Here is a 16,594-nt window from a genome sequence, read left to right on the forward strand (position 1 = left end):
GCCTTGCAAAGGCAAAGAGCAGATCATGCAGAACAGCTCAGATGAATAAAGTTAGACAAGATATATTTTTTTCTCACTCCTGTCAGCTCTTTTTACAGTTTGGTTTGTAGCTCTTTTTTGTGGTTTTGTAGATTTTTTATATGGTTAAATAAATGTCACCATGTCACATTGTGCCCCTTAATTTTATTTTGACCAATTGTGAAGTTATTGCAGTTGGCTTTGTAGAGCAGTATGGATTTGAATTATTTATGTTTTATATTCCCATTGATGCTGTTAAAAGGCTTTGGTTTAGAAGGATGTTTTAAGAACAGTTTAAATATTCAGTTCAAAATAATGGATTAATAAACACGAGAAACACAAAATACTCCAGCTTTCTAAATGACATAATGTGGGTTTGAGGTTTATCCACAAGAACTTTGAGATTCCACATCTTGTCCTTGTCGACGCTGCTATATCACAGAGCAGGTGAAAATGAAGTTCAGGTACGCAAGCATGTAATCCGGCACTGAGAGGACAGCGCAACGTTGATCTAAGATTTTAATCTCCTGCTCCTCGTCGCCAGGCACGTTCTGCAATAACAAATACAGCAGGTACACGCTGAGGATATGAGTTCTGTTAACAAAACCTAGTTAGCCGAGACAAACTTTTACCCAGCCAATGTGGGATTGCACAGGGTGACATAACATAATCACATCACTTTTTTATTTATTTTTTTATTTTTTTCATCTTCGTATGTGTGTGGGTGTGAGACAATGTCTTGTAAGAAAGGCCAAGGATGTTAATGATAAACAAGCGGCAACAACAGGGTGGGTGTTACAGCGATGTGCTCTAAATATCATCAATAACAAGTCGTGTGTGTCAGAGTGCACATCTATCCGTCCGTCCCTCCATTGCTCTCACAGGCCGCCTCCTCCACCGTTAGGATTCAATTAACACTGTGCAGGCAGCCACGACACCCTCATTAAAGCTAATTAGTTAAAACATCAGCCAATCTAACGTTAATTGGCTTTGGTAATTAATTCAGCCGCTCGACCATATGAAAGCAGCCGGGAGGGAGATAATGAGAGCGAGAGAGGAAAAGGGAAAGAGGAGATGAAAGACGACAGAAGAGGAACAAAGGAAAGTAAATGAGAGAGAGACAAAGCAAAATCATGTGTAAGTGTTTGTTTCTGGATTGCTCATTGTAAGTGTGTGTGTGTGTGTGTGTGTGTGTGTGTGTGTGCTACAGGGCTGCTGTCAAAATGATAGTACTGGACTTACCCATACAGCAGCTCATTGCAGCTCATTGCTGTACACAGAAGTGTTTTACAATATTACAGTGCAATGTTAACACCAGATTTCCACATGCGGTGATAAAATTGTTAGACACACCCGGAGGCATGTGGTGCGTCTGTGGGCACAAGTTGCGATTACAGCTGAGTCAGACCATCTATTTTTGACTTGCTGATGTCGCTCTTTGTCCACTAACAACTCATGTTCCTGTCGTGATGAGGCCCTCTGGGATGGAAACGAGTGCCGACAGGCCTCACGCCCACGCCACTCTGCCAGGTATCCCTCCTCCTCCTCCTAACAGCTGAGGAAGGAGTCAGTCATCGGAGAGAAAACAAAACAAAAATGCACAGTGAAAGCAAAGACCTAGTTCCGTCAGTGTCTACTATCTTTGACATAACAATGAGTATAACAAATATTTCACACAGCTGCTGTTTTATGGTGTATCTCCCAGCTTCAAGAAGTACTGAATAGTTCAAATTGTCTGCCTTTCATATTCCAAATACACAATCTACAGGTTTGCAAAATCATAAAATATGAATTACTAATTCTACCAATCTATTATTCATTATTAATTATGGGGTGTATTAATAAGTGGATTATGACAGGAGCAATCATTTTTGGAATAAAAAGGGAAGAAAGTGGCATAAGAGACTATAATTTTCTGATGAGGGCTGTTTTTGTATGCCTTAATTCCACACACAAAGTTTGAGCATGTCTGTGTGTGTGTGCACGTGTGTGTGTGTGTGTGATAAAGAATAAGAATTGAGATTTGGCCTACGGCGGCTGAATGTACCTCTGCTCTGTGGGTCAATGCTTGGTTAATGCTCCATTAATGTACTTTACTCACAGACACACACGGACACACACACACACACACACACACACACACACACACACACACACATAGGCATCCACCCACACATGCATCCACCCACACTGACAAGGTGATTGATTGAATAAACAGCTGTCAGTAGTCAGAGATAACCTCACTAGCATCACCAATAGACACACACGTGCACAGCAGGGTCCCAGGAGTAACAAGCCAACGCTGCACATGCTGAGACGAGCACACACACACAGATGGATCATCAAATGAACATTTATCAGCACATGTTCAAACCCCAGGCAGCTGATGATTTATGATCTGCTCATCTCACTTTCGCTTTTCCTAAATTCTCCAGATTTTGCAGACATCTCTTTCAGCTTTAGTTTTCTGTTTAAGAGTGAAGCAGTCCTGAGAAGTCTCTGCACATGTCTCTATGACAAAACTGAAAGGAAATTTTTTACATTTAGGAACAGCAGCAGTAGTCATCCCGCGTTGCCAAATGCCCTGTTCAAGTGATGTATTTACATTTCACTCTTCTAACAGCATAACATTCATACCCTCATAAAGAAATATTTTCAGTCCCTTGACTGGAGCAGGCAGCTACACATCCATATGTCGAAACACACACACACACACCATTCCCCTCTCTATCCCTCTATCCAGCTACCTCTTCATCCCTGCTATCCACCATGCCGACATTTCATTTGCTTTTCTAAAAGTGACAACCCTAGGGAGCGAGGGGGGGGAGGGTGGTAGTCAAAGAGTCTGGTGATGAGTTTTGAGCAGGGCGTGGAGGAGTGCTATTTAAAAGTGCCATGCATCACTGTCAGGTGGTGAGACCATGCAAACACACACACATGCACGATCAGACAGACACAGGAAACGCACACATACACAAGTCGAGCAACACAGTCTGGGTGGCAAACTGAAGCTGACCCCCGTTCCATTTCATCAAATGTCCTCTGAATGAGCCACACAGCCTCATCTATTTTACCCACACACACACACGCACGCACAGCTAGTGATCAGCCTAGTGTCTGGCCTGTTTAAATCACAGCTCACTTAAGAAAAAAACCATATCACCTCCTTGGAAGACACACACACACACACACCTTGCTAGTCCCATTTGTTTTAATACAGCCCCTGGTTTTGGGCTTTAGGGCTCATATTTGCCATTATGGAGATGATGGCTTTACGGGGGCCTCTCACCTCACCTTGCGTTGGTCGGCAGAGAAGAGAGGGGAGAGTCGAAATGAAGGCTGACACCTCTGTGGGATTTATTTGATTGTGGATGCAAGGCGGTGTCATTCTGGAAAAGGGGAGCGTAAGAGGGGATGAGAGGGGGAGGGGAAGGCCTAGACCCTTGGGCTAAGTGAAAAGAAGAAGAGGAGAAGATGGTGTAGCGAGGGAAAAGGGAGTCAAAAAAGGGAGAGAGGGAGAAAGGGAATAAAGAGGAAGAGATTGGAGGGGGAGCAGAATTGGCCTTCCTCTTCCCGTGAATCAAATCAAATTCCTCTTATCGCACATTATTTGAAGAGGTTATCGGGCGCAGTAATGCGGTTACATGCCGGGCCGTGGCTGAGAGATTTCCTTGTTTACTGATGTTGGCGGGTGTTATAGCTAACCAGCCGGGCAAGCTGTGAGGTGGAGTGGGAGGGGTGGGGGAGCTGGTGGGGGGAGATGGGGTGGGTAAAGGGAAGAGGGATAGGCAAGGAAAAAAGGGGTAGCAGGCATAAACACTTGATGCAAGTCAGAAAACTCATTTAGAGGAACAACAAGGAGGGGGAATGGAAGAGTGTTTGTACACACACACACACACACACGCGAGGAGAAGACAGTTGTTCAAGGACAGAAAAGCGGCCTCTACATGTAGACACTTCGTAATTCCATTTGGGAAATGTGTGTTTTCACTAGTTGTGCACTGTGGCATGTGTGTGTGTCCGTGTGCACACGTGTCACCTACAAACATACTGTATATGTGCCAGCTCATAAATCTGGGCCTCCTCTCTCCTGACTATTATTGTTGTGTTTAAATCCGGTTTACACGCTGGGCACTCATTAGCTGATTGTGTGTATACTTTACAAGTCTCATTCGATCCCTTTTGCAGTGAGATTTAAAGACAGGAAATTCTCCAACTCACAAAACAACACACAAACCTAACATTGGTTTGATTTGCAGCCGGTACATAACAGGTTTTTTATTTTTTGCCACCAACCAACCACCTCCTGCTTCCTGAGCGGCAGGATGATGGGGATGATAAAAGCAAAAGGATGACACGCAATACAGGTCATTAAATGGGATTTGGACCCGCAGTGTTGTGAGTACAAGGTTTGCCTCTTAGCCCATTGAGCCATGAGGACACCCCAAATGGTTTTTTATCTGTGGTCCCATTGAGAGCCAGTATTGAGCTGACAATCCCTGTCCTCTCTGGAGGTGGCCTTTTACCTCAGCTCATTGTAGTCTGTGACTGGGAGCCCACGCTATCTAGCATCTATTGATTCCCATTTCATCTGAACCAAAGCAGCACAGAGAGAGGGGCAAGAGACACTGAGAGACAGAGAGAAAACAAGAAGATGAAGGACGCTAAAGCAGATCAAGCTAGTTACATGACAGTGGACATTACGCAATTCGTTTTCATCAGCTCATTAATAATGCAGTTGAAGGTGCACAAAGGAGGACAGGAGGAAGGAAACAACAAGGGAGAATGAAAGGTGGCTAGAGGCCGAAAGGTAAGAAGGGATGAAGCAGAAGAGAGTATGAGGATGTAAAGGAATGAGAGAAGGCTGGTAGGAAGAAGAGAATGTGAGTAAGTGAAAGGAGGGAAGGGTCCTCCTCTTTTCTCTCCACTCGTTCATGTGATCTAGCTTGATCCTCCTCACCATCTGGTGTCTGTAATTGTCCTTAGTGTGTGTATGTGGCTGATATTATTATATAAATGTAGGATTATGAAAGTATTGTTGGTCTTTTATTTGATATTCAATATGGCTCATGTGTAGTTGTTTCTCAATGTTTTAACTTAAAATATCTCAAGTCAAACTGATTTTCAATACATTTAACCCAAATTTGGTTTTACTTAATTTTTCAGCTTTGGTTCCCGTACATCCCAACAACTAAAGGCAGTTCAATGATATGATGTTTATATAACTGTGAATGCCAGTACCAAAATCTAAAACAAGTGTATTTGAAAATCAGAGTCACAGTCTTGTAACTTTTTTTTTTTACAGAGTAATATACCACATAATTATTCATCTATGAATGACAAAATAAAAGTAAACTTATCTATCAATATCAGCAAAGCACTAACAGCAGATGAAATGAATGTAAAATTAAGTTGTTCAAATGTAAGTAAGCTCAGAAATAAGTGAATGAATAAACATAAAAAAAAATCAATAGAATAATAATTGTGGAAACACAGTAGCTGGTACAAAAATGTTACAAAAGTATCACTATAACAAACCCTCACATTTAGTGGCTTGCACCTTCATCATAAATGATTCAGACTGAATTGCAGACTCGTTTGCACGTTCAGCTTCTTGAGCTTGATCTTCAGCAGATTGTCAAATTGTGGTTAAATAAGCTGTACTTGTTCCTGGAAAATGGTTCAGCTTTCATATTAATTCCCTCGACAAATTTGCTCAGCTACTGTACCCCAGAAATGAGTGTGGCTTCGGATAGAGTCAGATCAGCTGAGCTGTCCATGTCAGAGCTGCAGCAGCCAGTAAATAAATCAAGACAGGGGATGCAAAAAGTCAGTGGATGTGTTTCCTGCCAGCCGGGTGACATATTGTTGCGTGACATAAACAAAAACCAGTGAGCACCATTAACTGGATCAACTGACAGAGATTAAAGGGAGAAGTTGGTGGCAATAAAGAGAGAGAGGGTTAGGTTGAATAGAGAGGGAGAGAAAGAGAGAGGTAAAGGGGTGAAATCAGGGAAACTGGAAATGGAGGGAATGGGGTAGAAAGATAGAAGGAGGGAGAGAGAAAGGGAAAGAAAGTCAGAGAAAGAGAGATGAGACAATCTATCTTGGCACATTAGGGGGTATCAGGCCGGCACTCCATCATGGCTGTCAGAGAGATGCACACCTCCTCTCTCCTCTCTTCTGTCCGTGCATCCATCCATCCCTTGTTTGCTCCGCCAGCTGGCATTCATTGAGGGATCTCAGCACTAAAAAGTCCTGTCAGGCCTATTTCCTTGTTATTGTCCAGCCCCCTCCTCACTCACCTCCACCCCCCCCCCCACCCCACCCCTACCTCCTCTGACTCTGGTACGTTCCCTCTGCTCCCTGAGATTAAACGCACCCTTGTTGTGCCGCAGGGTGTGTGTGTGAGGTCTAGAGTAGAACATGTTGGGTAAGGGTGTATGTGTGTGTGTGTGTGTGCTGCCACGACATTAATCATCTTTAAGGCACTGACAAGCCCGGTGTGCGACAGCACATCAACACTCCCCCAACACACACACACATCCTTTACCCCTTTCCCCTCTCCTCCTCGTCTTCTGCTCCTACCTTGGATTTATCTGTTCGTCCACCTCTCCCCATCACTCACTTCCCTCAGGGAGCATTTGACAAAGAGAGAGACAGAGAGAAGGAAGGAAGGAAGAAGGAATGAGAAAGAGACAGGGGGACTAAAGAGGACAGGAAATAAAAGGGATGGAAGCAAAGACAAATAAACAAAGTTAAAAATTAAAAGTTGTGACATTTAAGACTTAATTTACCTGATGATTGAATACGAATGATTTGAAGCTAATTTTATTTGATTTAATGACTCACATGCAGAATAAATATTGTAGTGACTGTAAATAAATCTGGTTGGCAAAGTGTTTTTCATTACTCTGTGAGACACTGCAATTTGATGAAATATGTAATTATTTTTTAACAAACAAAAAAATGTATTTTTTCTGTCCTGTTCTTTATAATGGTTGTTGGTTATTCACCTGTTCCATCACGTCAGAGCCAACAGCCTATAATTTACAGTGTGTGTCTGCAGGTAACAGCCTGTTTTTTTGGCCCTGTTGTAAAACAGCTGACTTCAAATTGGCTAACAGAATACACTACCTTAATACAAACCTTTCCTGTTGTGGATTGTTGCCATTCTTTTGTCCTGTCCGTGCATTCACATTTTGTTCTTATCAATCTGTTGCCAGTGGAAATAAAACTCACATCCATACAGAAAATGCTTCAATTCAAAAAGAAAATCACTGCACATTGAAAAGTCCCCCCACACACACTTCAAAAAAAGTGAGTGTGTATTTACTCAAAAAAAAAAAAAAAAGTGGTTACAAAAGCCTAAAAATAATCAGGTGCATGGCATGTTTGTATACATGCCTGGGTGTGTGTGTGTGTGTGTGTGTTCATTCTCCAGATGTGTGTTTGCCTGTGGAATAGAAAGAGCCCCATCAGCTGCAGACAGGGATTGGATCCCTCTTTGTTTGCTGTGGCGGATGGTGACAGCTTCAGCATGACTCAAATTATCTTGTCAAAGCAATAAAGGGGGAGAAGGGAGAAGAGGGGGTAGAGGAAAAGGGATGGAGAAACAAGGAGAGAAGGGAAAATTTACCAAAGGGAGGAGCGGTGGAGGAGACAATAAGGCAGAAAAGGAGCAAAAGGAGGTGAGGTACATACATAAAGAGAGACGAGAGGATCACTGAGCGGGGTAACGGAAAGAAAGAAAGACAAAAAAAGAGGGAAAAACAGTGAATGAAATAATGAATGGAGAGATGGGAGGCAAATGAAAGAGGAGGAGAAAGAAATGACACAAATAAATAGGTGGTAGGGAACAGAAAATGAGAAATGGATGAGGGTGGAGAGAAAGAGTGTGAGAGGGGTAGGTGAGGAAAAAGAAAAGAGGTAAAGTAAGAGGGGCAGAGTGAGGGAGAGAGAGAGAGAAAGAGTAATCGATTACCTATTTTTCAAAGTCACTTAACGTGTCCAGTGCTGTGGGCTCTGTTAAGTAGCAGTGCAGGAGAAATGGGAGGCTGGTATGCACACACACGCTCGGAGAAAGACAGGGATGAAGGGGGTGGCGAGTGTGGCATTTTATACGTGTGTGTGTGTGTGTGTCTGTGTGTCCCACTAGTTGTCTCTTGATGAGTTCTCTTGCAGAAACTGTTCTGACAGACCAATATGTGAGCAAGGATACATGTCCCCAGAGGGCTGTGTGTGTGTGTGTGCGTTTGAACGTGTGTGCGTCTTTCTTTGTGCATAAAAGAGAGAAACACCAAAGACAAGACAGATAGGGAGTCCCCCTACCTGGTCCTTCTGTTGCCGTGGTGACAAGCAGTCTAAACAGGATATCCTGGCTGAGGTGGAGCCTATTGTTCGTGGGCTAAAAAAAAAAAAAGCCAATTGGATTGGCTAAATACAGGAAATTCAGGAAGTGTCCTCCACATTAAGTACTGAGACACTTTCAATAGCTGATATTTTTAGCCAACGTAGACTCACAGATAAACTTGAAGAAGAAGGATGTACGGCACTAAACACACATACTTGCTCACATACAGACACAAAGGGGTCCTTCGCTAAATGCACACATAACAATGCACAGAATGTGCACACACTCACACACACACACACACTCCTCTGGGAAACACAATGACACATAGACATACACGCACAGGTGGGCCCCACCCTGTGCCCTGCTGATCAAGGACAATGAAGTGAGGTAGTGTTGGCAGACTCTATACAGCATTATCTCATCTGGCTGACGATTCTTTAAATCTGCTTTGACCTGGGACAAACATTACACAATGGAGCCTGTACCACTTTATTTTCCCTTTGCGTGTGTTTATGTGTGTGTGTGTAATACAGAATTATAGTGCGTACACACTTAATGTGTTTCACATTTCAAGCCACCCTGTGTGAGCAACACAGTGCAGTTTACTTGAGTGTCCTTGAGACTGGATCACTTCCCTGCTCTTTCTCTCCTAAAAAACTGTGTGTAGCATGACAAACACACAGATATGTTTGCATTGTACTGTTGAACCTATGTGTTGAAGTGAGGAGCAGGAAGCATCCAATAACTGAGCTAAAGTCTTTTTCAATCATTATTTTTTCTATATAGTGGTACCAGTGGAAATTCCCATATAATTAACCAGACCAAAAGATGAAATGTGATTATTAGCAGTCATTTGGAATTCATCCAAGACTCATATAGACATAAAAGACACGGTCAAAATATAGTGAATAAATATGTTTGAGGCGTTATTATTCACATCCTGATCTTTCTCCCTTTGTCCTGTGTCCAGGTAAAAAGAAGATGTCCCTGTATGACAGCCAGGCTCCCGTCTGTCCCATCTGCCAGGTGCTGCTCAGGCCGGGAGAGCTACAGGAGCACATGGAGACGGAGATTGAGAGGCTAGCAAGCATATGCCTCAGGTAGGCCTTGAACACGTCTCACTGCTCTTCACAACACACTTGACTTACAGAAGTCAACTACAGCCAACCGAAGAAAGAGCCAACTGGCCGAGCAAGCTAACTACATTCAACACATTCGTAGTTTTATGGTGGGGAGAGATTATTTTATTTAAGGTCTGAAAGAGGATAGCCTCTTTTACCTCCTAAGATAAGCTAAGCCATAAGCCAAGTAAAACCATTGTTTACAGACAGAAAATAACTGATGTCTGTTTTATCCTATATATATATATAGCAATAATTTAGCAATAATTTACCATATATATATATATATATATATATATATATATATATATATATATATATATGTATGTATATCTGGTAAATTATTGCTATGTATTTGCTCAACTGTGTGACATGATCAGGATGCTAACGGAGCAGCAGAGGTAAACAAGATGTTCAGACGCAATGAGGGTGAATATTTTTCAGGCAAAGCTTTAACTCAGTCTGTGTCAGTCTTGTATATTTTCCAGGAAGAGATTTTGTGTGTCGTAAATCTGCATAAAAGGCAGAGGCATGTCATCAATGTAGCGCTAAGTGTTTCCTACAGGGATTAGGATTCAAACCTGTGACCTGAAGTTCACTGCCAACCCCCTTCTTTTCCTCGTGGCAGTCGCACGAACTGTTTTACGGTGGATAAATCAACTACGAGCCCTTTTAACGATGGGACACAACCATTAGGATCCATATTTCACCCTGACCGCATGTCTGGCTGTGAGTGTGTGTTTGTGTACATATGTGTGTGGGTGTGTTGTTGCGTGACCTGGTGTCCACCTAAGCGGCCCATCTTTATGATAGTCCCCATTAACCTGCAGGAGCAGGGCAACAGATAGCGTCACCCCACAAAGAAATCACACTTCATTTACCCCGGTTTACACCAAATGTACGCCTCCTCCTGCCTGTGCACCACTGCTCTTTCCAACAAATGTCTGCTTTCTCGTCTACACGTATCTCATCTCTCCATCTTCTACCTGCTGTTTTTTTATCCTTCTGTTTCTATTTATTTCCTAACCCTTTCTCTTGTCCTCTTCTTTCATTTTCAGGTCCTCACAGCCATTTGTTCCCTTCCTAAATGTTCTTTTTACATCTTCTCTAACCTGATTTCATCTCTTCATCATAACCCAGCCTGTCTCTAGAAGCTGTATGTGAACCTTTAATCAGCTGCAATACCGCCCTCAGACCAAACATTGACCTGGGATCAACCCATTGTCCTCAGGGTGAATTGTCAACATGTCTGATTGCTCTTGGCTTTGTGAAGAGGAAAGGATGTATGTAGAGACAGGTAGACGGGGAGGAAGATTGCATTAATGATGGAGAAGGCCACAGATTGTTCGGATCTGCCTGCAATCCCAAACTCAAAAACCAAGCTAGGAAAAGCATGGACGAAACAATTAAAATTTAATTTTCTAATTATAAGTTCTACATCTCTTGGCCCTCATCAGTTGAGGGAGTTTGCTTAGTTGTTGCAGCAATGGCTTAGTCGTCATCCAAATTTTTATAACTATTAAACCATCAAGTAACTACATCTGTAGATAAATAGAAAGGTGAAAATGAAATAAAATAAAGCAGAATGAATATGAATTGCAGCAGGCATCATTCATCCACCACTTTGTGACATGGTGAGGTGTATGTGTGTGCTTTAATAATTAATAAAGGTTAGTAGTCTGCCCTTCCCTCTGTGGGTCTGAGACACTGAATAAGCCTGAGGAAGCTCAACATCCACATACATAAACACACGCAGATGCACACAAACACACACGGTTATTTAAGGAAACAGCGTCATCCCCAGTTGAGATGGGATGGTGGCCAAAGTCACGGCTGGCTGATTTAGCTACTCGCCATTAATCCATCCTGCAAACACACACCAGGAGGACAGGAGAGGAGAGGAAAAATGAGGGGTGCAAGGGAAATAATTTGAAAATATTTTCAAAGAAATGTTCCTCTGCACGCACATGCACACATTCAAGCGCACACACTAAATGGAGGTTTGAGGGAATGCAAGAAAATGAAATGAAGGCAGAATGTGTGTTTGTATGTTATATCACTAAAGCAACTGAGTTCTGTACCTCACGCTGCATACACACAGACCCAGCCTCTCCCTCTCCTGCTCTCTGGCACTCTGCATGGTAGCAGCCATCATTGAAAGTGACAGTGGGAATTTGCTCCAATTTGTAGTAAATCTGCCTTTAATGATGACCAGCACTTGCTGAATGAAAGAGCTGTGGGTATGGAGACGAAGGTGCGTGTTTGAGTATCCCGGTGTGAGACATGTGTGTCCGCCTGCTCTCCTCCTTAGATATCTGTCCTTCTGCGGGTTTGTTTGTTTTCTGTTTCTTCTCCTGCTTTTTTTTTTCTGCTCTGTTGTCCGTGCATTTGTGTGTGTGTGCGCGCGTGCGTGCATGCATGGGTGTGTGTGTCTTTGTGGGGGGAATATGGGTATGTGTGTGCTTCATTACAACTGCCAACCTGTCCTCTCTTGTGACTGTGAGCTCTTTCGCTTGTTCATGGGCCACAGCTCCTCACGTATGGACATGGAAATCACACATGCACACATAGAGTTCAGCAAATGGAAATCTATCATGCCCTGTACATGTCAGGTGGCTCAGGGGGACAAAGTAATCTACATACCCCATCACCCCTCCTCTTCATATCCCCACTCCTCTTCTTCCTCCTCCTCCATAATCAATTTGCCCCCAGCAGAAGAGCCCCCACCTCTCTAGCAGACAACACAAAAAGGCAAAAAGCAATCAGCATCTTGAGGTTAGCACCATCTCTGCATTCCTCCTTCTATCTATTCTGCCCAACTGCTGCTGACAAAAGACTCCTCTCTGCCTCTCTGCCTCTCTCCGTGTCTCTCTGTCTCTCTCTCTCTATCCTCCTTTGGTAGGGATCTGAGGTGGGATGGGTGAGTGGCCCTACTACCTGTCAGTCAAATCCAGTCTGTTTCTACTTGTGTAGGACCGATGCAGATTTAATCAGCGTGGGGAGGGAGGGCAGTTTTGCGAAATCATCCAAAATGCTGATAAAGTCCAAGTAAAAGGATGTAGATTAAATAATCTGTCAATTTCAACTCTACCATGTATTGATTTTACTAAGCAACAATTATAACAGTAGTCAATGATATTAATAGTGATTTTGGATTCTACTATGAGTAGTAATGATACTGTAGGATAATTCATCTGATTCAAATTAAAAAAAAAAAAAAACAACTTACGACTCATTTCACATGAGTTGTGGAACCAAACACTTTTAACTTTCCAAAGCTTAAGGAAAGTTTGAATCACGGGCAAGCTAAATAAATAATAACAAAAAACATTTTTGCTCATGCTTTTAGTGTGAAATGAACTGCTACCTGTAATTGTTTTATAAGTAGGTCCAAAGTTAGTCAACCATGCTTACTTACTGAGGTAGTTTTTTTGTGTATGACTGCCCTCACCCTAACCCCCAGGATATCACAATGGTTGTATTAAATACCTTTTTCAATAGTTTTTGGTCAACTAAAATCACACATTTATTATGAAAAACATAACTTTTAACCTTGTATGACTTTTTTTTATTTTCTGTTCTGTTTTAGTCAGCAAATATAAAGTCTCTTCTTTTTAAACAAAATGGCACTTTTGACCTGCCACCTGATCCCACTTGTTTGAAGCAGCCACATGTCCGTCCTCACCTGTCTCGCCGTGCTCACCCGCACTCCTTATTACCACTGCACATTTTAAATTGCTTTGTGTCCCAGCTTTCATTCCTCCCTTCCTCCTCTTTCCTTCTGTCTGTCTCTGTCTGTTTCACTTTGTTGTGCTGTTCATTTCCACTCTCTTCTTCTTTCTTTGAAATAGCAGGCAGCTGGAATTTCCAGCCCCATAACCCTCGCCATCAAAAATTCACAGAACCGGGCAAACAGATGCGTGAAGCCACAAGAAGAGACACACCAACTCTCCCGTCACTGCCTTTCCCTCTTTCTCTCGTTTTCCATCTTCTTTCATCTTTCCCTCATGCAATCTCTTTCTTTACGTTGCCCGCTCTTCCTCCCCCTTTCTCTCTCTCCCTCTCTCTCCCTCACCTCACATTTCATCTCCTTCTACCCCCCCTTCTCACCATACTTTCATCTCTCTATCATCCCCCTCTGTCATTGTGGCAATTTTCTTCCATCATGGCAGGCATGCGACTGCTGTCCTCCCTCGCTCTCTCTCTCTTCCTCTGTCTCGCTCCTTCTCTTGTCACTGTTTGACACTGTCAACAAGCAGGTAGAGGTGGCTGTTATTGTTGATGCCTCTGCAGAGGTTCCAGGTAATGAATAAAAGAGAGATAGAGGGAGACGGAGAGAGAGATGACAGAGACAGAGATAGAAAAGGGGTAAGAGAGATGTGTGTGTGTGTGTTTGGGGAGGGTGGGTGCCGTTGGCAGATTCCCCTGCATTACACGGCAGCTTGACTGTGTCACCCGTGTTTATTCTCTTTGTTGGCGGAGGTGAGGCCCGCTGCTCAGCTTTCCAAACACACACACACACACGCACGCAAGAAATGGTCACACATATACACACAAGCACATCCACAGAAATACACAGAGCTCATGAACAATAATGACAAGATCTCCGTGAAGAAAGAGTTTTAATACATGCAAATACATGTTTATACTACTTTATCTCAGAAGCTAAAAGAATCACCTCAGTGCAGCAATGACTAATGAAGCTGATGACAATATTTAACTTTTATCATAACTCTTCATTCAATTTTATTGTGGTTAAAAGTTAGAATAAAGATTTGTTAAAATCATTCTATGTTTTAATCCTATGTAATGTCTTAGAAGTTAAATGTTAAATATTTGTCAAAAGAAAATCACACTTCAGAATGTGTATATCAAAGTTCCTTTGTTTTGTCTTCCTGTACAATATTCTTTTATTTGTCTGAGGGCTGATTTAAATGTCAAATGAATGTACAATGAATTGATTCAGGGGAGTAGCTAACCCCATTCGTGATATGACCTTGTTTGCTAGCGTGCTGGCTGCACTTTTGGTTTTAAAAGTTGGCAAGAAAATATAGACTACAACAACATTTGCAAAAGATTGTGGTTGCTGTCTAGTTCATTCACTTTTCCTTTATCCACCTGCTTGGCTAGGAGTAGTTGGGGAGGCCAGAGATTCATTGTGGCCCCCTCTCTCAACACAGCTTTGAATCATGAATCATCGCACATTCCAGTTAAATTTGGAGAGTTTAATCAAATCCCATTGGTAATTATAGCCTAACCAGCCTACATATTCCTTTTCACTTGGAAAAGCATCCCATTTAGGAACAAAAGGCAGCCCATCTGCCATTTCAATAGGCCTTGAAAAGGCCAATCAAACAATTTAATATTGTGTACCGACGAGGACTGATGATGAAAATCAAAGTACCGCCGTTATTGTCTTTCATTACCTTTCTGTTCATATAGAACAGGTGTAGTACATCTTATATACCAGGTACAGCTACACATCTACATCTCATCATATACTGTATTCCCCCTAATTATGTGAAGCTTTCCATGTTCACTGCTTTGTAAATTCTTCTCTCACATAAGTGACATATAAATGAGGCTTCTTATTCTTATTATCCACCCATCCAGCCATTGAAAAAGGAAATCCCCTGTCTGCCAAGGCATGCTGTCAGATTAGAGGTCATGCTCAATTCAGTTTCAGGCACCACTCTTTCTTTGGTTTGCCACTGTCTGTCTCTCAGTCGATGTGTGTGTGGGTGTGGGTGTCCAAAGAGGTCTGGAGTGCTAACAGGGTCTAAAAGCAAACATGACAACTCTGTCTTGCTTTGTCAATGTCAAGCCTGCTGCAACACTTGAAGAGGCTCAGAGAAATGCATCTCTGTGTTTAGGTGAGAATCAGTGACAGGGAAAGAGATAGTAGCAGGAGGCAAATGGAGAGAGAACGGGACGGAGGGAAAAATGATAAAACAGGAGCGAATCAGACAGTAAAAGGGTGACTAAGAAAAGTAACAAGTGAATCGAACGTGTGTGTTTTGTTGGCAGTGAAAAATAGGATGGAGGACAAATGATTGACTGTGAATGAATGTGTGAAAATATACCATATACTCATAATGTCAGAAAACAATATGCTCATTATTTAGGGATCAAGAAATTTAACTTCATTTCTATATTCTATATTTCTATTTATTGCAGTAAGAACCCTTCACCCAAAGATGGAACAACCACTCCTGGAACCCCTAAGGTGAGATCAACCTCGTTTTCACTCATAGGAAGCATGTATTGTGATTTCGGTGTGTGCTTTTATTACAGGGAAATCAACAATGTCTTTCACCTCTTGTCTCTTTAGAGCCACAAATATTAAATCTAAATACAAGTTTACCAATAGTAAACACATCTGCTGATCAGTAGAAAGCCGTATATTAAAACCAGCACTTTATTAGCACTTAAAATAACTGAATGCTAAATTAAATATGTGCTTGTGTCTGTCTATGACTGTTAACCTGTTCCTCTCTGCTGTACTCAAGGTAAACCATCTGTAGTGTGTAGGCCTCTGTCTTATATGTTACACACACACACACACACATGCAGAAGTACCAGTCTCCTGTGATCCAACAGGCAGCCAGGCCAAGAGGGAGCTGTACTGTGATTGTTCAAATTAGAGCTACGTAGATGGACTGAAAGGGAAGAAAAACACAACAGATAACGTCAAACTGTCGGAAGACAGAGTCACGATTCCATCATGTATCATTTCCTTACAGTGTCTGCCTCCACTAACTCATCTGAACACATCACTAGATGCCAGACAGAGACCCTTTTTCAGAGGAAAAGAAGGCCTTTCCACATCTTTAACATGCTCTCTATAGTGGATTTAATGGAAAATTCAGAGCTTGTGGATAGACCTGATAAGATAAAGAAAGAAGCTGCAGAGGAAATAAGAAGATGGTCAGAAAAGAAGGTGGAGGCTGTTTTATGCCCATGGTGCCCAATACCAGCCAATGTAGATTAAATGTGTATAAACTGGGGCAGCGAGGCGACATAGTGGTTAGCGCTGTTGCCCCACAATAAGAAGGCCACCGGTTCAGTTCCCAGCCTGGGGCCTTTCTGTGTGGGGCTT

The 16,594-nt window shown here is 42.4% G+C and overlaps 1 protein-coding gene across 6 annotated transcripts in view; it reads left to right on the plus strand.

The window, feature by feature from the left end:
* rnf220a (ring finger protein 220a) overlaps window positions 1-16,594 on the plus strand; it is a 161,828-nt gene that overhangs the window by 109,958 nt on the left and 35,276 nt on the right. For all 6 annotated transcript variants that reach the window (XM_029524223.1, XM_029524221.1, XM_029524225.1 and 3 more), the window contains 2 exons: window positions 9,345-9,474; window positions 15,673-15,721. In XM_029524223.1, coding sequence (XP_029380083.1) covers window positions 9,345-9,474; window positions 15,673-15,721 — 179 coding nt within the window. The remainder of the gene's footprint in view (window positions 1-9,344; window positions 9,475-15,672; window positions 15,722-16,594) is intronic.

This window comes from Echeneis naucrates, chromosome 17 (genome assembly GCF_900963305.1).
Source record: "Echeneis naucrates chromosome 17, fEcheNa1.1, whole genome shotgun sequence".
Lineage (NCBI taxonomy): Eukaryota > Metazoa > Chordata > Actinopteri > Carangiformes > Echeneidae > Echeneis > Echeneis naucrates.